Genomic DNA, 23,509 nt, shown 5'->3' with positions numbered 1-23,509 from the left:
CCGGCCGCCACTGGGCACAATGACATCATCTCCATGCTTCTCATGCATTTCACGGTAAACCTGGCTTTGCGAGAGAGCGAGGGCCAATTCGGCCTGTTGAGCGGCCGTTGCGGTCCCCATATCTCCCTTGTTACAGTAGAATTTTAGAAATATCATATCCCATTAAAGTTATACCTTTGATATTTTAAATGTATTATTATTAAAGCCTTTTCTCTTAGCGTATCTTAACACAGATAGAGCAGTGACCGAAGTCCAACCGGGGTTGAACTTCTCGCAGTGTCACTAAATCCCTTTAAGCATTTATAGGTTGTCTTAACACAGATAGAGCAGTGACCAAAATCCAACAGGGTTGACTTTCTCGCAGTGTCACTAAATCCCTTTAAGCATTTATAGGTTGTCTTAACACAGATAGAGCAGTGACCAAAATCCAATAGTTCTTTCTATATAAATAAGACAATATTTACAGACAATAAGTTAGTAACTAGCTGAAAGACTATAGGGGCTTTCCCTATGTGATGTCACACACACACACACACACACACACACACACACACACACACACACACACACACACACACACACACACACACACACACACACACACACACACACACACAGACACACAAATGCTTTTGCAAGATCAATACAAATTGCTGCACAATGTTGTTTGGAATCAAGAGTGGTAAAGATGTCATTGAGGAACTTAAGGAGTTGCAGTGACACAGCCACGCCCAGACCTGGATATAATACTGTGAGAGTCAAGATAAGACTCTTTGTCTTTTAAGCACCGTAAAGCACTTGAGATGATTGTTGACACACACACACACACACACACAAACACACACACACACACACACACACACACACACAGGGGCGGAGCTTCCTACAGGCGATATAGGCGGTTGCCTTTTTTTGCTTGCCCCAGTTTTGGCGCCCCCCTCTATATCGGCAACCATTATTTTTACATAAAAAAAAATTCTAACATAAGGGAAAATGAGCCAAAAATATAAAATGGTCGGTCGGTCTGAGACTCAGCTTTAGGTGTTCACAGTCAGAACATGCTAGAGCGCTGTGCATTGATGGGTATCGGTCAAGTGTTTATAGAATTGAGCGTGGAGAGCAGCTGGGTGGCGCAGCGGACATTGCGCTCGTCACCAACGCAAGATACACCGGGTTCGAATCCGGCTTGGACCGGCCGTCATACTAACTCAATTGGCAGAGTTAGCGGGTGGGTAGTCGATGGGTGACTAGTCGATGAGCGACTCCTACAGGTCGGTTGGGGCGCCTGCACAGCAGAGACAGGAAAATGGTGGGGGCAGTGTGAGCCTCCTACACGTTACTCCTCGCCAAAATGAGAGTCCGCGCTGGCAGGTGAAAAGATGTGACAGGCTGCCTCCACATGTATCGGAGGGGACATGTGACGGGCTTCTATCCTCCCTACAATCGGCCAGTGGGGGGCACATGCGAGTGTAGCACAAGTGTCACTAACAGTAACAGCTGTTCGCCACGGGCACAGTTCTAGGTTCTAATGAGGAGAGGAGTAATATGCACAATTAAAAGAATAGTAGACCAGAGACAGAGTTATAACAATGACCGGTTTATTAATTAAAAGCGTGCTAGCTAGACATACAGACATACAGACGTAAAGTACTAGTTGTTGAAGTATCCCTTTTAGGTTCTTTCAGTAACCTCTCCTTTAAGGAGGGTTAGTTCGATATCAAGTCCTAGATTGATTGGATCAACACATTAGGTTTGGTTCAGACGTCTCTGAGGTTATCTCTAGCTAAAAGCTAGGTTCAAGGTTGGATATTGGATGTATCCTTTTATCATCAGTAAACTCTATATCAGTTTATCATTTCAATAGGTAAATGTTTAAACATATTAATTTAAACCTTTAAATGTGCAGGGAATGCAAATACCTTATTAGGTGAAATGCTCTTTTAAACTCTTCCTTTGAAGGTGTAACACAACAAAAGTACCAATAGGAATATTCCAGGTTATGGGAATGCAAATACCTTATTAGGTGAAATTACCCTTTAAACCATCTTTCTTTACAGGAGAACCATCAGTGATTCAACTATAATCAATGTCATCAATGGGATTCAATATCTTATTGGGTACATTGACCCTTTAACTCGTCCTCTTTACAAGAGAAGATCACTAGTTCAGGGCCCTATTCCCCGTACCTGGTTCAACTAAGTCGATCAAAAGTCCCATTATCCAGATTCAATTAACCCGATGTTTGAATCCAGGCTTTCCCTGTTCCTCGAAGGTGGATTCAGTCTCGTTAATTCGAACCAGACTTGATACTCAGGATAATTGCACGCGGCCGCCTCACCTGAAAAGACAGCAGGTGTAGATCGCAGAAATCCTGATTTTCCATCGGCATTGATTGATTGATTGATTTAAAACTTTATTAACAAGATTGCAGAATGGGTACAATACAGTACGGCTCAATAGCCTTGCAGAGAAGTTAAATGCATAATCTATAGGCACATTTTAAGTTCCTCATTACCCCAATCAATCAGATTATATTTCTTTAAATGTGCCTGCTGGCACTAGGCTTAATGGAATGAATAATCAAATGAGATCTTGCTAGCGAAAATAATTAGTTCAACTCTTTCAGAATAAGGATAAAAACAAGCCCAAATATATCTAATTGATACAAATTATATTATGAGGATATCTGTACTGTATGTGCTTAGGTATTATGTACTATATAAATACATGGTTCCCAAAGAGAGGCTTGGAGGGAGGCTTGCAGTTACACTATTAATCAGGTTTTAATCTGTTTTGGACATCATCCATACATGCATTGAATTGATTAACCTTTGGTTTATACCAGTGACACCTCATGTTCATCATCAGATAACAGTGCTTGAAAAGATAAATGCATTTTCTCAAATTCATTCATCAAAAACGTCAAAGGCTCATTCAATTGATCAAGTCACGTCACGTCATCAAATCCATCAAACAGCGCATCTCCTCATATATTTTAAACCCAGTTACAATATCACAATAACGCATGACTGTCACAGTGACAGTGATACAATTAAACAATCCACAGATTCAGATTCCTCATAATTCATATCCACAATCCACGCATAGACGCTTCAATGTATGCTTGAAATACACAGTGAAGAATATTAAACTAATCAGAGCCAAACGCCGGATAGGTTTCATTAATTAAAAATATCCCCGTGGGATTCACATTTGCAATGCGCCGTTATTAAAATAACCACATGCAGTGTATCGCGACTCCGAGCGCCGTATCCGTATAAATATGATGTGCATTATTTAGGACAAAGTAAATCTATAGGCTGAATGTGATTTATTATCAGCATCTTAGGTATATTATTTTACATTTCAAAAGCCCCCTCTAGAAGAACGAAGCACAAAAACATAATTCAGAATGGTATAATGGGATCTAGACTGTGAGAATTATTTCAGGAAGCGAGCTGCATTTATTTGCAAGGGTGTGGCCATGCAGGTTATCCAGCTAACTGAACTAAACTCCCTCGACCAGGTTCAAACTTTCTGATCTGTTGCCATAGCGACTTAGACAATCCGACGTCGGGGAACGGAAATGTCTGGCTTAAGTCAAGCTATGCTGAAAATTATCTGGCTAACTCAGTTAGCCAGGTACGAGGAACAGGGCCCAGGTATCTTACTGGGCGTATTTACCCTTTAATTCTCCTTTCTTATAGGAGAAATTGTTAGGGTTTGAAACCGACCTCAACAGCACGGCACAGACAGGTAGTTCAGAGTTAGCCAAACACTAGGGCGTATTTATTTACAGAATCAAAAAGAGTCAAGTAACAATTCTGAACAACAAAAAAGGAGAATGCCTTCGGCAGAGTTATCTGCGGCTCTGCAGATCCTCCCGGTGTTAGAGGTGGGGAATCGGCGTAGACGCCGTTGCGGCTCTGCAGATACTCCCAGCTCCAACTCGGAGTGGAAACGGAGAGAGAGAGAGAGATCAATAACAGTCCAACAGTACACAGAGGCAGTGCAGTTCAGTCCTCCCTTAGCTGAGTCCAGTATGAAATACAAGTGACTTGATCTTCGGTGTAAACTACACACAAGTTAGCTGAGTCCAGTACAAAACAAAACGGTACCTCTTCAGTGTTATCCAAACACACAATTTAGCTGAGTCCAGTACAAAACAAAACGGTACTTCTTCAGTGTTATCCAAAACACACAATTTAGCTGAGTCCAGTGCAAACAAAAACGGTACTTCTTCAGTGTTATCCAAACACACAAAAACAGATAATCCAAAAGAGTTTGGTTCCAAAACTCACCAAAGCGCAAACGCGTAAAGCGGGCAACGAGGCGCAGCTCCAAACGGATGATCAAGATATTCACCAGCGGCAATCCAAAGATGTCCTGGAGGGAAAGTAGACGAGGCACAACAACGGGGGGAAGGCAGGCAGAAGCAGTAGTATTCAAAACGACCCGACCACGATTGAAAGAAGGTCCGAGTATATGAAGCCTCTGGAGCGCTAATTACAAACTACAACAGGTGTGTGATGGAATTGATAATCGCTCCTGAAGCGTGTGGCGGGGAATGGACCAATCATCACAGTACCTTAAGAAGCGTGTGGCGGGGAATGAACCAATCCTCACAGAAATATCAATGGTTCAAGTATCTTACCAGTGGTTCAAGTATCTTACTGGGTGTATTTACCCTTTAAGTCTCCCTTCTTATAGGAGAATATCAGTACCCATATATCAAATCAAATACAAAACACAATATCAAAATAACAAAAGGTGAACGGGGTCGAAGCCCTTGGAATGTCCTTGTATTCTCGTTCAATCAGTTCGTGCATCAGAAAAGGATATAGGTCAGTTCAATCCATGGAAGTTCTTATGATTCAAGTTCAATCAGTTCAATCATACCGGACTGTTGAGGTAACAGGAGTTGAGCAACAGGGGTATTCACATCAGGCTGGCATTGGCCTTGAGCTATATCAGAGTTCAGTGGGTTGGCTCGCCATCTTGTATCGATCCGGCACACCGCCTGGTCCCCGCGTGGGCACACGTGGTGATGGGTGGTCTGGAACTGCTCCCAGGATGGAACGGGGTGCTGGGAAAACCTAAAAACCTGGCCTGCTTGCAAGCAGGCATTCAGAAAATAAAAGCTATTTACCATCTTTTATCGCTTCATCATCCTTTCATTGCTTTCAGAATGAATAATAAATCAGGCTACTTTTAGCTATGCTAAGCTAAAGTAGGCTATCTTATCACAGCATGTGGGAATATCCGTCTGTCCCATGCTAAGTTAGGCTAAAGTGCGCTAGCATATGGGACATTCCTCACGTTCCATATTAAACTCTCAAAAACAGTCAAAATGTATATAGACCATGTTCTTATCGTACAGCATATCAATACAATTATAAGTACTTCTGAAATGGTTCCTTCCTAGTTTTCATTTAACTAAATTAAGCTTGGAGCTTCGCTAGCATGACTCAGAATGAGGCTACGTTAATTAGCTTAACGTTATTAGCTTGTAGCATGGAACTAACCATTTTGCACATTCGACAAATGAACAGCACAATGTTGATGAAACTCACCAAAACCGCAGGCTACTTTAACTGCAACGCTTCTTCGGTTTTGCAACTGGGGGATTATTTTATAACTGTTCGATAACTGTTTTTATCATGCTATTTCGTCTCGCTAGTTCATTTCAGTATCCAGCAGCATTTAGCTGCGTCAGTCTCCGTCAATCTATAATCTCATCGGCGTGGTGCAGACTCACCTGCCGTAAGGCAAGGCGTGGCTGTCGTGATATCTATCTCGCGTCATGAAGTAAATTAAAGGGCAGTGCTGTAATTCAAAGGACTTGGTACTCAATAATATTAACTACTTATGTTCTTACATAATAGCATTAACTATTTATGTTCTTATTCAATGGCATTAACTATTTATGTTCCTATGACTAAATAGTTATGAATCTGAAACCTGGGTTACACGAGCAACGTTCAAGACAGGGGAGGGGAGAAAAAGTGGATAAAAAAGAAGAATTGAGCGTTGAGGAAGGAAAGACTAATGTTAGAGAACTATGAAGAGACAAAAGCCATCCGGGTCGCAGTATAAAAATAGAAGAAAAGAAGAAGAGAAACGTGCCAAGGTAAAAGGTATGCAATTTTGTACAACTTCCAAGACCTGCCACACCAAGAGCTGATGAAGCAAGCAGAGGCACCTGTACACACCTTAAACCATGGAGGGCAATCTGATTTGGATGAGAAGGAGCTGGCTCAGGAGTTGGAAAATGTACCTGACTTGCCATCAAAGAGCATGACAACTCTTGAGTTGTTGAAATTCATACACACAAAGCAGCTCACAGAAATATATCCCAACTTGTGTATTGCTCTGCGGATCAGTGCAACGCTACCAGTAACAGTAGCTTCAGCGAAGAGGAGTTTTTCCAAATTAAAACTCTTGAAAACATACCTGAGGTCAACCATGGCTCAAGAACGCCTCAGTGGTCTGGCTGTAATCAGTGGTCAGATTTCATATGATGATGTGATTGATGACTTTGCAGCGAGGAAGGCCAGAAGGATTGCACTGTAAATGGAAACCAGTAGGAGCTACAGGCTAACCTTGAAGTGTGATGATAGGGAGTGGAATGTAAATAGTTCTTCAGACAAAGTGAATTTGTAATTATTATTTATTTGTTTGTTTATTTAGCATATTATATTTTGATTATATATGTGTAACAGATTTTACAATACATAATTTTCTTTTAAAGCAAATGTGCACGTTATTTTATTGTTTGTTATTGTTATTATTATTGATTGTTAGCTAAGTTGTTTGTTTTAATTCTTTAGTGTGCACTTTATGTTGTAATCACAGCACAGGCATACTTCACTCCCCCTCCTTTTCCCCTCACGTTCACCACACTCTCCCCTTCATCCCCCTCTCCATCCACTACACACTCCTCCTCATCCTCTCTTTCTCAATTCACCCTTATACGACCAGCATCACTTCACTTCACGTCACCTAGCACAGCTGCACTTCATCCCCCTGATTCGCACGCTGCCAGGCACCTCTCTCCTCACAGCTTCATCCTATCCCCCGTTGACGAGGTGCCTACTTCAACTCCAAGACGCTGACCAGAAATCGTCGTGGTATTAAATACCACTACCCAGGTATGACATCTCTACCTAAAGCTCTGCTGGAATCTACCCTTTGTATTGCCTTTCCTAACCTGTTTCTCCTGTGCCGTTCCTGCCTGGACCTTCCCTGTCCCCGAAGAGGACCACTTGCCCGCTCGCTGCCACAGCAGCCCCAAGACAAGAACAAGGACCACTTGCTTGCTTGCTGCCACAGCAGCAGCCGCAAGACAAGAACTATAACCCCGTTCTATTCCCCTCCAATTCCTGTACTACTGAATTCATTAAAACCCTTGAAATGCTCCAATCTCCTCTCCTGTGTGTTCCAGACCACATTCTCACAGTATACCATGACCAAGATGACAGCACCAGCTGCACACGAGATTGAGGAATGGAGGAAGTTTCAGAAGCATTCTGTGAGTATAATCAACGGCCAGGCCGCCCGAGTAAACCAACTCGCTCTCTCCATAGACACCGTCACTGCTCAGCTGGCCGCTCTCGCCCTCGACTCTGCTGAGCGAGAAAGACAATGTGACCGTATCGAGGCACACGTTGCCCAGCAGGCTCCACCAGCTTCTTCCCCCGCTGCGGCGATACCCCCGTATAGGGAACCCCCTGTCCCCACACCAGAGCGCTATGACGGAAGCGTCTCCAAGTGCCGAGCTTTTTTATTTCAGTGCTCGTTAGTGTTCGAACAACAACCACTCACGTTTCACAGCGATAGGTCTAAGGTAGCTTACCTATCGGCTCTGCTCACGGGCGCGGCGCTGGAATGGGCTACCGTTCTCCACTTCAACGATTCCTTCCTCTGCCATTCGTACTCCGAGTATGTCGACGACATGCGTAAAGTATTCGGCCACCCTCCGGCTTGCTTACGATCCGCCAAGGAGGTCGCAGTGTGAGCGAATATGCTATCGAGTTCCACATCCTAGCAGCCGGCTCTGACTGGGGGGACACGCCACTGCGAGGCGCCTTCCGCCAAGGCTTGAGCGACGTTATGAAAGACGAACTCGCGTCCAAGGAGAAACCAAACTCCCTAAACGAGCTAATCCATTTGGCCAGGGAACTGGACATGCGTCTTCGTGAACGTCGTCGAGAGAAAGCTAGCACCACTCGTCCGCCTATACCCGGCCCGACTCGTTCTCCCCGTGCCGCCCGATCTCGACCACTCACGCCTTCCCCCCAGCGAACGCCGACACAGGCTCGCCACAGGAGCATGTCTGTACTGCGGCCAAATAGGTCACTCCGTTGTCTCATGCTCGCTTCGCCCAAACAACGGGGCTCGACAGTAGCGCTGGGCGTCTGTTCGAGTCTTGATATCGCTCCCAGCTCCGGCCTAAACATGCTATTCAGCGCTACGCTGTGTCTAAATAACCAATCGCTCCCGCTATCCGCCCTGGTTGACTTAGGGGCCGACGAGAACCTCATCGACGCCGGGGTAGTCTCCCGTTACCACATCGCCACTTGCCGATTCCTCGTGACGGCAGGGGGTTAAACGGGAAACTGCTCACACGGATAACTCACCACACCGTACTCCTCCGCCTCCTGTTATCCGGAAATCACAGCGAGGATATTCGGTTTCATGTTACCAACTCTCCCCACAATCCCATTGTCCTGGGCATGCCTTGGCTCAAATTACACAACCCTGTTATCAATTGGCCTACCGGCCTAGTGGCCAGCTGGAGCGCCCACTCCCACGTCGCATGCCTACAATCGGCTCGGCCGCCACTAGGGGCCGCTGGTTCTCACCCCCCCAATGAAGACATTGACCTGTCTGCTATTCCCCCTGCCTACCATGATTTAAAAGCGGTATTTAGCAAGCAACAGGCTCTCTCCCTGCCTCCTCATCGCCAATACGACTGTGCTATTGATTTACTCCCCGGAGCGCCACTCCCTGCTAGTCGCCTGTTCAACCTCTCACGCCCAGAGAGGGAATCAATGGAGAAGTACGTCCACGAGTCCTTGGCCTCAGGCATAATGACCCCCTCCTCCTCTCCTGTCGGCGCAGGATTCTTCTTCATTTCCAAGAAGGATCGTTCCCTTCACCCCTGTATCGACTACCGGGGTCTCAACAATATCACAGTAAAGAACAAGTACCCCCTGCATTTAATCAACTCTGCTTTTGAACCCCTGCAAGGTGCCACCATCTTCACAAAGCTGGACCTCAGGAACGCCTATCACCTTGTCCGCATGCGGGAAGGAGACAAGTGGAAGACAGCCTTTAAGACACCACTCGGCCACTTCGAGTACAAGGTAATGCCCTTTGGACTGACCAACGCCCCTGCTGTCTTTCAGGCCCTCGTCAACGACGTTCTCCGCGACGTACTCCACCGCTCCATTTTCGTCTATTTGGATGACTTTCTGATCTTCTCAAGCTCCATGGAGGAGCATGTCCAGCACGTCCGCCGGGTCCTCCAGCGTCTTCTGGAGAACAAGCTGTTCGTCAAGGCGGAGAAGTGTGAGTTCCACGTCTCCTCCATCGGCTTCCTCGGCTACATCATTGAGGGCGGCAAGATCTGGGCGGACCCCGAGAAGATCAGAGCGGTGTCCGACTGGCCCCGTCCCACCAACGTGCCCAGCCGGACCCAGGTAACGGTCCACCTAACCGGCTTTTTGTCCCTGACCTTGTCCGCTCCCAGGTGCTCGAGTGGGTTCACGCTTCCCGGTTCGCTTGCCACCCTGGGAACGACCGGACCCTGTCCCTGCTGAAGAGGCACTTCTGGTGGGTCTCCATGAGAGAGGACACCCGCGCCTTCGTCCTGGCGTGCACCGTCTGTGCATGTGCAAAGGCCTCCCATCGACCGCCCGCCGGGCTCCTTCATCCGCTCCCTGTTCCTGGTCGGCCCTGGTCGCACGTCGCCCTGGACTTCGTCACCGGCCTTCCCCTCTCACACGGTAACACAGCCATCCTCACCATTGTTGACCGTTTCTCAAAGGCTGTGCACTTTGTTGCTCTCCCCAAACTCCCCTCTGCTGCAGAGACCGCTGACCTGATGGTGCTCCACGTCTTCTGACTCCACGGGATCCCGGCGGACATCGTCTCCGACAGGGGCCCTCAATTCATATCCCAGGTCTGGAGGGCTTTCTGTCGGGCTCTGGGGGCCACGGTCAGTCTCTCCTCCGGGTTCCACCCGCAGACCAACGGCCAGTCGGAGCGGGCCAATCAGGACCTGGGATCCGCACTCCGCTGCGTGACAGCCCGGGACCCTTCCTGCCGTGCGTCGAATACGCCCACAATTCCCTGTCTTCGGCGGCCACAGGTCAGTCCCCCTTTGAGTCATCTTTGGGCTACCAACCCCCAATGTTCCCTGCCCAGGAGGAGGAGATCGCCGTGCCGTCGGTGCAGGACCATCCCCGCCGCTGCAGGAAGATCTGGGAGGAGACTAGGGCTGCGCTTCTCCGCACTACGGACCAGAACCGGCGCTTCGCCGACCGCCACCGGACTCTGGCTCCCGACTATAAACCAGGTCAGATGGTATGGCTCTGGTCTCGGGACCTGCCACTCAAATCCGTCTCACGAAAACTAACCCCCCATTTCGTGGGGCCCTACAAGATCCTGTCGCTCATAAATCCCTCTGTTGTCAAGCTCCAGCTCCCCTCCCATATAAGCATCCACCCCTCCTTCCATGTCTCCCAGCTCAAACCGGTGGTCTCCAGTGCCCTGTCTCCCCCTGCTCCAGAGCCTTTTCCTCCGCTGGTGGTGGACGACCACCCGGCCTACGTGGTCCGGGAGTTGCTGGGCGTGCGGCGCCGCGGCCGCGGCTTCCAGTATCTGGTCGACTGGTAGGGCTACGGCCCGGAGGAGCGGAGCTGGATCTCCCGGAAGATGATCCTGGACCCGGGCCTCGTCCGGGATTTTCATCTGGCTCACCCTGACAAGCCTGGGCCACCGGGAGGCGCCCGTAGAGGGGGGGGGGGGTCCTGTTGTAATCACAGCATGGGCATACTTCACTCCCCCTCCTTTTCCCCTCACGTTCACCACACGCTCCTCTTCATCCCCCTCTCCATCCACTACACACTCCTCCTCATCCTCTCTTTCTCCATTCACCCTTATACGACCAGCATCACTTCACTTCACCTAGCACAGCTGCACTTCATCCCCCTGATTTCTCCTGTGCCCCAGGACCGTTCCTGCCTGGACCTTCCCTGTCCCCGAAGAGGACCACTTGCCCGCTCGCTGCCACAGCAGCCCCAAGCCAAGAACAAGGACCACTTGCTCGCTCGCTGCCACAGCAGCAGCCGCAAGACAAGAACTATAACCCTGTTCTATTCCCCTCCAATTCCTGTACTACTGAATTAATTAAAACCCTTGAAAACGCTCCAATCTCCTCTCCTGTGTGTATCCAGCAATTGGGCTGTGTTCCAGACCACATTCTCACACTACATTTCTTCTTAATTTTCTTTGAAAGCAAATGTGCACATTCTTTTATTGTTTGTTATTATTATTATTATTATTATTATTATTATTATTATTATTATTATTATTATTATTATTATTATTATTATTATTATTAGGCGCCAAATGTGCTAGGTCCGCCCCTGCCATGTGTGTGTGTGTGTGTGTGTGTGTGTGTGTGTGTGTGTGTGTGTGTGTGTGTGTGTGTGTGTGTGTGTGTGTGTGTGTGTGTGTGTGTGTGTGTGTGTGTGTGTGTGTGTGTGTGTGTGTGTGTGTGTGTGTGTGTGTGTGTGTGTGTGTGTGTGTGTGTACTGTACACACAATCATCTCAAGTGCTTTACGGTGCTTAAAAGACAAAGAGTCTTATCTTGACTCTCACAGTATTATATCCAGGTCTGGGCGTGGCTGTGTCACTGCAACTCCTTAAGTTCCTCAATGACATCTTTACCACTCTTGATTCCAAACAACATTGTGCAGCAATTTGTATTGATCTTGCAAAAGCATTTGATTACAGTTGACCACTGGATCCTCAGAGACAGACATTGGAGTTAACCGCAATTCCTTAGCCTGGTTCCCCAACTATTTGGCTGGTAGAACCCAATACGTTAAATCACCACTTGTCGGGGCGGCCGGGTAGAGCAGCGGACTAAGCGTCTGTCTACCACCACAGAGACAGTGGGATCGAATCCAGCTGTGGTGCCTCCGGCTTGGCTGACCGTCCATACTGACACAATTGGCAGTGTCAGCGGGTGGGAAGCCGGTGGGTGGTATTCTGGTCGTTCAGGGCACCTGCACAGCGAGGGAAGGAACTGGGTAAGGTAGTGTGATCCTCCCACGTGAGAGTCCTCGCTGTCAGGTGAAAAGAGGCTGCTGGCTGTCTCCTATGTATCGGAGGACGCATCTGATAGACTTCAGGGCTCCCTAGACCGACCAGTGGGGGGCACATGCGAGCAACGACCAGGAAGGGGAGGGGGGAATTGGCATAACGACAAAAATAAAATAAAATAAAAACTATTTATTAATAATAATATATATATATATATATATATATTAAATACTATATGATACTATATAATGAAAGAGGATATCCCTACTGAGTACAATGGCTCAACCCGCAAGTCTCTATGACAAACGGTTCGAAAGATACAAAAAGGGGGTGTGGCCTAAGGATCGGGGGAGTAGTCAACATAGACCAATGAAAGAGGATATCCCTACTGAGTATAATGGCACAATCCGCAAGTCTCTACGACAAACGGTTCAAAAGATACAAAAAGGGGGCACGGCCTAGGGATAAAGGGTCATGGCAGCACTGAGTTGATTGACAGCTCCCTCTGAGTCATGCATACATTGTAGCTTTAATTGATTCAAATCCTAACTGACAATTCCATCCGCAATGCATCTCAATGAGGCTTTTGTCCGCTAATTCCTCTCAGAGCTTTCGCACCACATACACGTGTAAGGTATCAAAACGACCGGTCCAACTCGAGTTGCTATTACTTTTTGGAAAGTTTCACCACACCGTTTGGCTACAAATCGACTTTAAACGGGAAATTTCGGTCCATAGGGAATGAATGGCGGAATGTAATTAACTAGAGTGTATAAAGCTGCAATTTTTTGTTTTACCACCACCTTTTGTAAATTGCGACAGTGATCTCAATTGGATGTAGATATAAAAATAACATATCAAAATGATAAATGGATAAATAAATGGAATTGGACATTTCTATCTCAACATATGACCATTTCTTTGAAAGTCATGTTCCACATAGACACGAATGGGTTCTCCACTCTAGCTAAAATCTGATTTTTTACCGTTCCTTCCCTTGTTTTCCGATCGCCACCCAGGCCACAATTGTTGACGGAATTACACAACATCGCACATAACCCTTCACATAACCCTTCAAGTGCTCATATTAAGACAACTAAGCTTCATCTCTTATCGTTTTGCTTTAATCATCGTGAGAGTGAAGGACGCCTCAGCCCTCATTGAAATACATTGGGTCCATAGTATTAGTGCATAGTCATTGTGTCAGTTAGGATTCGAATCAATTAGGGGTAGCAGGTGGCATGACTCAGAAGGAGCTGTCAATCAACTCAGTACTGCTGACCTAGCAATGACCTCTCCGGGAGTTAACCCTTGATGCCCCCTTTTTGTATCTTTTGAACCGTTTGTCGTAGAGACTTGCGGGTTGTGTCATTGTACTCAGTAGGGATATCCTCTTTCATTGGTCTATGTTGACCACTCCCCTGATACTTAGGCCACACCCCCTCAGGTCACGCCCCCTTTGCGGGAGTGAGTAGGGGAGACAGTCGGGAGGAGAGTAAGGGTAAACCAAGGGGGGTGGGGGGGGGGGGCAGGAGAGGAGAGAACGTGGGGCAGGGGGAAATGGTGGCGAGTTGGAGGAGGGTGGTTATGGGTAAGGAAGGTTGAATGCTTGGGAGAACAGGTAGGTTTTGAGTCTGGATTTGAAGGTGGAGAGTGAGGGAGAGTCTCTGATGGTCTGAGGGAGGGAGTTCCAGAGTCGGGGTGCAGCTTGTGAGAATGCTCGGTCACCAAAGCTTTTGAGTTTGGATGACGGGACAGTGAGGGAAATAGTGGAAGAGGACCGGAGGGAACGGGTGGGGCGGTAGGGGAGAAGGAGGTCAGTCAGGTAGGGGGGGGGGGCAGGCTATGGAGGGCTTTGAAGGTGAGGAGTAGTGTTTTGAAGTTAATGCGTTCCTTGATTGGGAGCCAGTGGAGGGAGTGGAGGACAGGAGTGATGTGTTCGCGGGACCGGGTGTTAGTTAGGAGGCGGGCGGCTGAGTTTTGGACCATCTGCAGTTTATGGAGGGAGCGGGAGGTGATGCCAGTGAGGAGGGAGTTACAGTAGTCCAGGCGGGAGGAGATGAAGGCGTGTATGAGGGATTCAGCAGCAGGGGGGAGAGGCAGTGACGGATTTTGGCAATGTTGCGGAGGTGAAAATATGAAGTTTTGACAATGGAGCGGACATGGGGGTCAAATGAGAGGGTGGGGTCGAGGATGACACCGAGGTTGCGGACTAGGGGGGAGGGGGTGATGGTGGAGTCATTGATGGTGAGTGTGATGGGTCCGGATCTGGTGAGGGTGGTGTTGGTGCCGATGATGAAAAGTTCTGTCTTGTCGCTATTTAATTTTAGGAGGTTATGGGTCATCCAGGTTTGTAGTTCAGTGATGCAGGATTCAATGTGACTGAGGGGAGGGCTGTGGGGGGATTGTGTGGTGATGTAAATTTGGGTGTCATCAGCATAGCAGTGGAAGTTGAGGTTGTATTTGCGAATGATGTGACCGAGGGGGAGAATGTAGCAGCCTTGGGGGACCCCCTGTCTGACTGGGGAGGGGGAAGAGGTGTGGCCGGAGAGGGAGATAAATTGATGTCTGTCAGTGAGATAGGAAGAAAACCAGCCATGTGCTGTGCCCTCAACACCCAGTTGGTGCAGCCTTTGGAGGAGGATGGAGTGACCCACTGTGTCAAAGGCTGCACTAAGATCTAGTAGGATCAGGATGTTGAGGGCACCAGCATCAGCAGAGATGAGGAGGTCGTTGATTACTTTGACCAGTGCAGTTTCAGTGCTGTGAGCAGGGCGGAAGCCAGATTGAAGGGGTTCGTAGAGGGTGTTGGACTGGAGATGGGAGTGGAGTTGGGAGGCAGCAATGCGTTCAAGTGTTTTGGAGAAGAAAGGGAGATTGGATATGGGGCGGTAGTTGGAGAGGTTGGATGGGTCGAGGGTGGGTTTTTTGAGGACAGGGGTGACAACGGCGAGTTTATAGGGGGAGGGGACGTGGCCTAGGGATAGTGACTGGTTGAAGAGGGCGGTGAGGTGGGGGATGAGAGCAGGGAGGCAGGCCTTGGTGAGAGTAGTGGGGAGGGGGTCAAGGGAGCAGGTAGTGGACTTGGAGGTGGTCATGAGGTCCGTGATGAAGGAGGAGTTGACTGGGGCGAAGGCAGTAAAAGGGGTGGGAGGGATGGAGTGAGGTGGGGGAAAAATTATAGTGGGGGGGGCGAGGGTGGGGGAGTTGGCGATGCGGGCGGTCAGTGAGCTGTTGATTTGAGAAATTTTGTTATTGAAGGAGAGGAGAAACGAGTTGCAGAGGTCAGGGGAGGAGAGTAAGTTATTGTCCGGGGGTTGTAGGAGTTCTTGACAGTGGAGAAGAGGGTCCGGGGGTTGCGGTTGCTGCTGTTGATGATGGTGGAGTAGTGGGCGGATTTGGCAGCTTGAAGTGCATCACGGTAGGAGGAGACATGCTGTTTGTGGAGGTCGGCATGGATGGTGAGATGTTTTTTTTATAGAGGCGTTCAAGTTGGCGGCCGGTCTGCTTCATGGAGCGGAGTTCTGGAGTGTACCAGGGGGAGGAGGTGGTGAATGAGACAGTGATGGTTTTCAGGGGTGCCAGTGAGTCGAGGGAGTCAGAAAGAGTGGAATTGAGCAGGAGGGCATAGTCATCGGGGTTAGAGGGGGCGGAGTCAGGGGAAAAGGCAGAGGATATGGACTGGGACAGGATGAGAGGGTCAATGGATTTTATGTTTCGGAAAGAGATGGTGCGTTTGTTGGAGTGGTGGGGTGGGGGGAGGGGAGCAGAGAAAAGGATGCAGTAGTGGTCAGAGAGTGGGAATGGGATAGGGTGAGGATTTGATATGGGTAGGGAGGCAGAGCAGACAAGGTCAAGTGTGTGGCCTTTGTTGTGGGTGGGGAAGTTGATGTGTTGGGTGAGGCTAAAACAGTCAAGGAGGGAGAGGAAGTCAGGTGTGAGGTTTGAGTTAGGTTGGTCAACATGGATGTTGAAGTCACCGGTGAGTAGGAGGCGGGTGGAGAGAGTGGAGGCTATAGTCAGGAGATCGGAAAGTTCAGTTAGGAAAGGAGGCTTTGGAGGGCGGTAAAGAAGTAGTGCAGTGATAGAGTTGGGGGGGGAGAAGGCGGGGTATTCAAAGGATAACATGGGAGGGAGGTTTAGGTGCAGTTCATGGCGTTGTGCCATTGTACTCAGTAGGGATATCCTCTTTCATTGGTCTATGTTGACCACTCCCCCGATCCTTAGGCCACACCCCCTTAGGTCACGCCCCCTTTGTGTCTCTTTTGAACCGTTTGTTGTAGAGACTTGCGGGTTGTGGCATTGTACTCAGTAGGGATGTCCTCTTTCATTGGTCTATGTTTTTATTTTTATTTTTTTTTATTATCTTTTTCCCCCTCCTTTTTCCGATTTTTCTCCCATCCCACCCTTCCTGGTTGTTGCGCACTTTCCCCTACTGTTGGTCCGAGAGACCGGAGACTGTCACATGCTTTCCTCCGACACATGTGCAGCCAGCTGGCAGGCCAGCCTGGCCGCACAAATTCTCACCGGGGAGAGTGTAGCGTGTGGGAGGCCGCACTATCTCTCCCTAGATCCTACCCTTGCTGAGCAGGCGCCCCGACCGAACTGTAGGGGTCGCTGTCCACAACGCCCAGGACCCACCCTTCAGCTTTCCCACCCTCTAATACTGCCAATGGACCTATCTCAAACCCTGCCCTCTTTTCTTGATCCTCCAATCACAGCTGTCGCTTACCTCGGACTTCCTCGGTAAGCGACAGCTGTGATTGGAGGATCAAGAAAAGGGGCAGGGTTTGAGATAGGTCTATTGTATTAGTGTGAACGACCAGCCAAGCTGATAGCAACGCCGGGAGCTGGATTTGAACAGGTGAATCCAGCGTCTCCGGCGTTGGTGACGAACGCAATCTCCGCTACGCCACCTGACCGCCCTTCATTGGTCTATGTTGACCACTCCCCCGATCATTAGGCCACACCCCCTTTTTGTATCTTTTGAACCGTTTGTCGTAGAGACTTGCGGGTTGTGCCGTTGTACTCAGTAGAGATATCCTCTTTCATTGGTCAATGTTGACCACTCCCCCAATCCTTAGGCTGCGCCCCCTTTTTGTATATTTGTAACCGTTTGTCATAGAGACTTGCGGGTTGTACCATTGTACTCAGTAGGGATATCCTCTTTGATTGGTCTATATTGACCACGTCCTTAGGCCGCGCCCCCTTTTTGTATCTTTTTAACCGTTTGTCATAGAGACAATACAGACCCTCTCCCGTTGGCCGGTGGTGCACAGGCATCACCCACACTTTCACAATTTCCCAGCGCGGATTTGTCTAATTGACTATTTTTTTATTTTTTTTATTAAAAACTAAGGTTCAAACGTCCGTTCGAAAAACCCTGATGAAGTTTGAATCACTTTATTCAAATTGAGGATTTAGTTTGAGGATATACATTTTTTTTATTTATTAAAAAAAAATATGTTAATTAAAAACGAAGGTTGGAACGTTCGTTCGAAAAACGCTGACGAAGTTTGAACCACTTTATTCAAATTGAGGATTTAGTTTGAGGATAAACAAAAAAAAACTCATATATATATATATATTTTTTTTTAATTAAAAACAAAGGTTCGAACGTCCGTTCGAAGAACCCTGGCGAAGTTTGAATCCCAAAAACAGGCTTCGGGGACAGCCTTACCAAACATTAATTATATTATTCAAATGGCACTCAAACATGTTCCATTGTGATGTCACAGTATGATGTCATAGAACATTCTAGAACATTTGTGATGTCACAGTATGATGTCATAATCAAACATTCTAGAACATTTGTGTATCTATTCAACAATTCTCTCAGAAGATCTCATTGTGCATCTTGAAACAGTACTGAACAGTACTGAACAGATAGACTAAACAACATAGATTGAAGCCTGCATTTCTCAACCAAGGTGCCTTGCCGACCATTTTGCTGTGGAAAGAGACAATACAGACCCTCTACCGTTGGCCGGCGGTGTACAGGCATCACCCACACTTTCACAATTTCCCAGAGCGGAATTGTCTAGTAATAATATCGGACATCCCAACCTCTAACAACTGATTTTGTATTTTGTTTCAGTTCTAATAAGAGGTTATGAATATCCCCTCTTCAATGTGGTAGGTATGCCTTATCAATCCCTACAGGGAAAAGATGGAAGTCACATTTTAGTGAAGTTATTCTGCACCAGTAGCGGATGATGTGCTTGTAGGCCCCATGTTAAAAAGAAAAACGTCCTTTATATTGACTCTTTGTCACATACTTATACATAAAGATTATTTATTTTTTCCAGTCTAGGCCTCAACTAATTCCCCTCCATAGCCAGAGAGCTAATGGCAGCAGAACTTGAGAACTACTAGGAATGTGATCACTGAGTGTGTCTGACTCCCACCTAAACTGCACACATATGACATATATATCATGTTGGTTAGGGTATACCTTGTGTATACTGCACCTGTGTATACTGTACTTACTCATAGTATATATTTAGATTCTAGTGGTTATTGTAACCATATTTATTGTAATGTATAATATAACTGATAGGGCATATTACAGACCCTCATCTGCACCTTTGATCACACTGCCTACTTGCTCATATGCTTATATTCAGAGTTAATTATATTGTTTACACTGCCTATTTTTACCTTTCTACTGTACTATAATATTTATTGCCTGTATTTATGTCTTACTATTACCATGCCGGGCATGCCCATACCTGTACCCCCCCCCCCCCCCCCCGCCCCCATACTGCTATAATGCCTAAATTCCCCCAAGGGGATCAGTAAAGGAATATCTGATCTCATCTTATCTCTTTCCAGTGCGTACAACAAGCAATGGGCAGAAGCCCAAGTGGAGCTGAGCAGTCTGCTGACTCAGGAGCTCCCTGTCGAGCCCCTTCGTCCAGAAAAGGACCGGGTGGTGTTCGTCCAGCGCGTGGCCATCCTCTACGTACGTTACATTCTAATCTTCCGGCAGCTGGAGGAGGCCTACAACCAGGGGGTCCACCCCCAGAAGAGACGCGCGATCCGGGGGGTCCTGGAGGGCGTGATGGGGAGAGTGCTGGAGCTCAAGCACGAGATGGTGGAGAAAGAGTTCTTGGAGTACCACAACCTGGATGATGTCGTCCAGGATCTGAAACTCACACCTGTGAGTCTCAGCAGTCAATAATAATAATACACTTTATTTGTATAGCACCGTTCATACAAGAAGTGCTTCACAGCAGTAAAAAAAAGACATAGGCAAAAATTTACAAAAAATTGGCAGATCAAGAGCAATGCATGAAGTGCAGACATAAAACAAGTATACAATGAGCATAAAATAGACAGCAGCCAAATAGACAAATTCAAGGTAAGGCATAGAACATTAAATCACATAGTTTTTCACATTAGGATCTAACATCTTAATAAGCCTCTTTGATTATATTGATTTATGGTTTGATTATCACTGATAGGCCTACTCATAATATAGACAATTAACATTTTTAATAAAAGAGTACAATATAATAGACAGTAAAATAGTGCAGTGCAATAAAATAGTTAGTAAAATAGACAGAGTAAAATAATGCAATAGTGCAGTGCTCCGCTTTACAGAACAGTTTAAACAATTACAATTACTGTTTAAACAGTTTAAAACCTGACAGTCTTTCATAGTTTAAAACCTGATCTACTCACAGTTTTTCCTCCTGTTTGATACCCACACAGTTTAAAACCTGACAGTCTTTCTTCCCTGCTGCTTGATACCCACACAGCCCAAAACCTGACAGTCTTTCCTCCTGTTTGATACCCACACAGTTTAAAACCCGACAGTCTTTCCTCCTGTTTGATACCCACACAGTTTAACAGTCAACATAAATATTTTATTTAATTTAAACCTTTATTTAAACTCGAAAGGCAACTGAGGTTTCCCTCATTTACAGTCACGTCGAGTGTACATACAGAAATAAGCAAAGAAAAGGGCATATAAAATCACACAGCACATAAAATCATAACAATAAGACAACAAGGCGAGTAAGGATAAAAGTAGTAAGGATAACAAATCTATTAAAACATGTACAACTTGATTGACAAAGGTTGGAGATCAAGGTTTTAAACTCTGAAACAGAGGGGAGAATCTCAAGCTTTAAGGACTGTTGGAGTTCATTCCATGAGCTAGGGGCATCATAGCAAAATGCATATTTAGCCTGTTTACGAGCAAACTGGACCTTAAGCACCAGCCAGTCACTAGAATGGGATCCATAGGTACCAACATTCCATTCCAATCATGATTTAGTATAATAATAATAATAATAATAATAATAATAATAATAATAATAATAATAATAATAATAATAATAATAATAATAATAATAATAATAATAATAATATCAATATCTTAAATGTATATAGCGCCTTTCAGGAGACCCAAGGCGCTTAACAGCTAAGGGAGGGGGACAGGGAACAACGTAACAACAAAATAATAATCAAAAGGAAAGAAAGAAAGAAAACGAAAGAAAAAAGGGGAAATCAGGCAGAGTCATTTACAAATTTGGTGAAAAGGTGGGTTTTGAGTTGGGATTTGAAGGAGTGCAGGGATGTAGCACTACGGATGTTTGGAGGGAGTGAGTTCCAGAGGGTGGGTGCGGCCACAGAGAAGGCTCTGGGACCAACAGTCCGCATGTTGATGGTGGGGATGGAGAGGAGACCGGAGTCAGAGGACCGCAGCCTCCGGGGCGGGATGTAGGGATGGAGGAGGTCCGCTAGGTACCGGGGGGCAAGGGAGTGAAGGGCTTTGTAGGTGATGAGGAGGATCTTGAAATTGATGCGGGACTTGACTGGAAGCCAGTGGAGGTGGATGAGGGTGGGGGTGATGTGGTGCCAGGACTTGGTGTGGGTGAGAACCCTGGCAGCAGAATTTTGCACATATTGTAGCCTGTTCAGGGCATTACTGGGTAGCCCTATGAGGACAGAGTTTGCGTAGTCAAGACGGGAGGTGACGAAAGCGTGGATGAGAGTCTCTGCTACGGAGTCGGGGAGAGATGGCCGGAGTCTGGAAATGTTTCTGAGATGGAAAAAAGCTGATTTGGTTATTGTTTTGATGTGGGAATGAAAGGAGAGGGTGGAGTCCAGTATGACGCCCAGGTTGTGAATTTCTGGGGAAGGGTGGATTAGGCAGCCATCCACTTCAAGGAAGAGATCTCCAACCTTCCGGACCTGACTGCTTGGCCACAACCATGAGCTCAGTCTTCTTGCTATTTAGCTTCAGGAAATTGGATGACAACCAGGCCTTGATGTCAAGGAGACAGTTGACGAGGTGCTGTGGGGGGAGAGGAGTGGAGGGTGAGGTGCTGATGTAGAGCTGAGTGTCACCAGCGTAAGAGTGGAAATTGAGACCATGTTTCCGGATGATGTGACCAAGGGGGAGCATGTAGATTGTGAAGAGGAGTGGACCAAGAACGGAGCCCTGCGGCACACCTTAGTTGACTGGGGCAGAGGTGGAGTTGCAGATGGAGATTAACTGTTTTCGGTCAGTGAGGTAGGACTCGAACCAGGTTAGAGCAGTCCCAGTAACACCCAGGTGGTCAGCGAGGCGGTTGAGGAGAATGGAATGGGAGACCGTGTCAAAGGCCGCAGATAGATCCAGGAGGATGAGGAGGCTGATGTGACCAGAGACGGAGGCAATGAGGAGGTCGTTGGTGACCTTGGTGAGGGCAGTCTCGGTGCTGTGGTGTTTCCTGAAGCCAGATTGAAAGGGTTCATAGAGCTCATGGTTGGACAGGGGTTGGTGCAGTTGGGCGGCCACTGCTCTTTCCAGGATCTTGCTCAAGAAAGGAAGGTTGGAGATCGGCCAGTAATTCCCAAGGTTATCTGGGTCAAGACCAGGCTTCTTCAGAACGGGCGTGACTGATGCTGTCTTGAAGCTGGAGGGTACCCTGCCCGATTCCAGGGAGGAATAAATTATTCCCATGATAGTAGGGCACACGGCAGGTAGGCCAGCTTTGACCAGGACTGTGGGTAAGGGGTCAAGGGAGCAGGTGGAGGCCTTGGCCTTGGTGACCAGCTTAGCCACCTGGGAGAGCGTCGACAGGTGCAAAGGAGGAGAGGGAGCACTGAGGCGGATTAAGAACAGGGGGGGGTGAAGTGCCCAGCACCCCCACCCCATCACACATTGGATTGTGAGTGGAATGGGGGGGGGGGGGCAGGGATTGAGAGATGGTGGTACAGGTAGATGGAATCCACTTTTCCCTGAAAGAAGTCCTGGAATTTTGAGGGGAGGTCGGTGGCATCTGAAGGGTGAGGGGTGACAATGGGGGAGAGCAGGCGGTTGATGGTCATAAAAAGACGTCTGGGGTGGTTTTGCTGGTTGGTGATGAGGGTGGAGTAGTAGAAAGTCTTGGCCTTGGCCAAGGCATCCTTATACCGTCCCACATGGTCTTTGTAAGCCTTGCGATGGTCAGTGAGGCTGGATTTATTGCGGTGCCTCTCCAGCTGGCGGCCAACCGCTTTCAAGGTGCGAAGTTCAGTGGTGAACCAAGGGGTAGGACGGGTGTAGGTGACAGTCCGGGTTATGATGACAGTCCGGGAGGTAGCTTACCAAGGAGGTAGCTTACCAAAAAGGGCCTTAAAAATGAACAAATACCAGTGTTTTTTTGCACCTCCATCAGAGAGGACCAACCAACCTTCTCATAAAGGACACAGGGATGAGTGTCGTATCTATCATTAGTGATGAATCTGAGGGCAGAATAATATACAGAGTCCAGGGATTTAAATATCATAACGGTGCTGTCTTGGGGGCAGAAGTGACCAGCAGTCTGTTCACTTAACATACTTCATAACCAGGCAGGGACTGTAAAGGTTGGCTCATGGTAATGCCCTTCCCCAAAAAAGAAGAAATGCTATAGATTCTTCAATTGCCACCAAATCATGAGAGCTGTTGTCTTTGATTTCCCCTTATAGGCAGACATAGTGATCCCAATCCCTCGCTATTTCATCAGTGAACGCAGCGAAATGCTCCAGGAGCGAAGGGCGACGTTAAAGGACATCCTCAACAGGATGGAAGGTACTCCAGAGAGACCCCAAGTGAGTTCTACACTGGCTACAGTTCAGTCGAGGGAAAAAATAACATACTGTACTTGATCATGTTATTTACTATTCACTTGGTCATTCATTAAAAAAATAAGA

General features: G+C 47.3%; 1 protein-coding gene across 1 annotated transcript in view; it reads left to right on the top strand.

The window, feature by feature from the left end:
• Window positions 1-8,457: 8,457 nt before the first annotated feature.
• Window positions 8,458-23,509, top strand: part of LOC311225925 (dynein regulatory complex protein 11-like) — a gene marked incomplete at both ends in the record, with an annotated part of 65,021 nt that continues 49,969 nt past the window's right edge. The window contains 5 exons of the mRNA XM_084311316.1: window positions 8,458-8,553; window positions 10,432-10,582; window positions 10,796-10,898; window positions 19,172-19,499; window positions 23,285-23,407. Of these exons, the coding sequence (XP_084167442.1) occupies window positions 8,458-8,553; window positions 10,432-10,582; window positions 10,796-10,898; window positions 19,172-19,499; window positions 23,285-23,407 (801 nt within the window). The remainder of the gene's footprint in view (window positions 8,554-10,431; window positions 10,583-10,795; window positions 10,899-19,171; window positions 19,500-23,284; window positions 23,408-23,509) is intronic.

This window comes from Notolepis coatsorum, assembly GCF_963971535.1.
Source record: "Notolepis coatsorum genome assembly, chromosome: 3".
Lineage (NCBI taxonomy): Eukaryota > Metazoa > Chordata > Actinopteri > Aulopiformes > Paralepididae > Notolepis > Notolepis coatsorum.
This window is presented reverse-complemented; position numbering and strand designations above follow the sequence as displayed.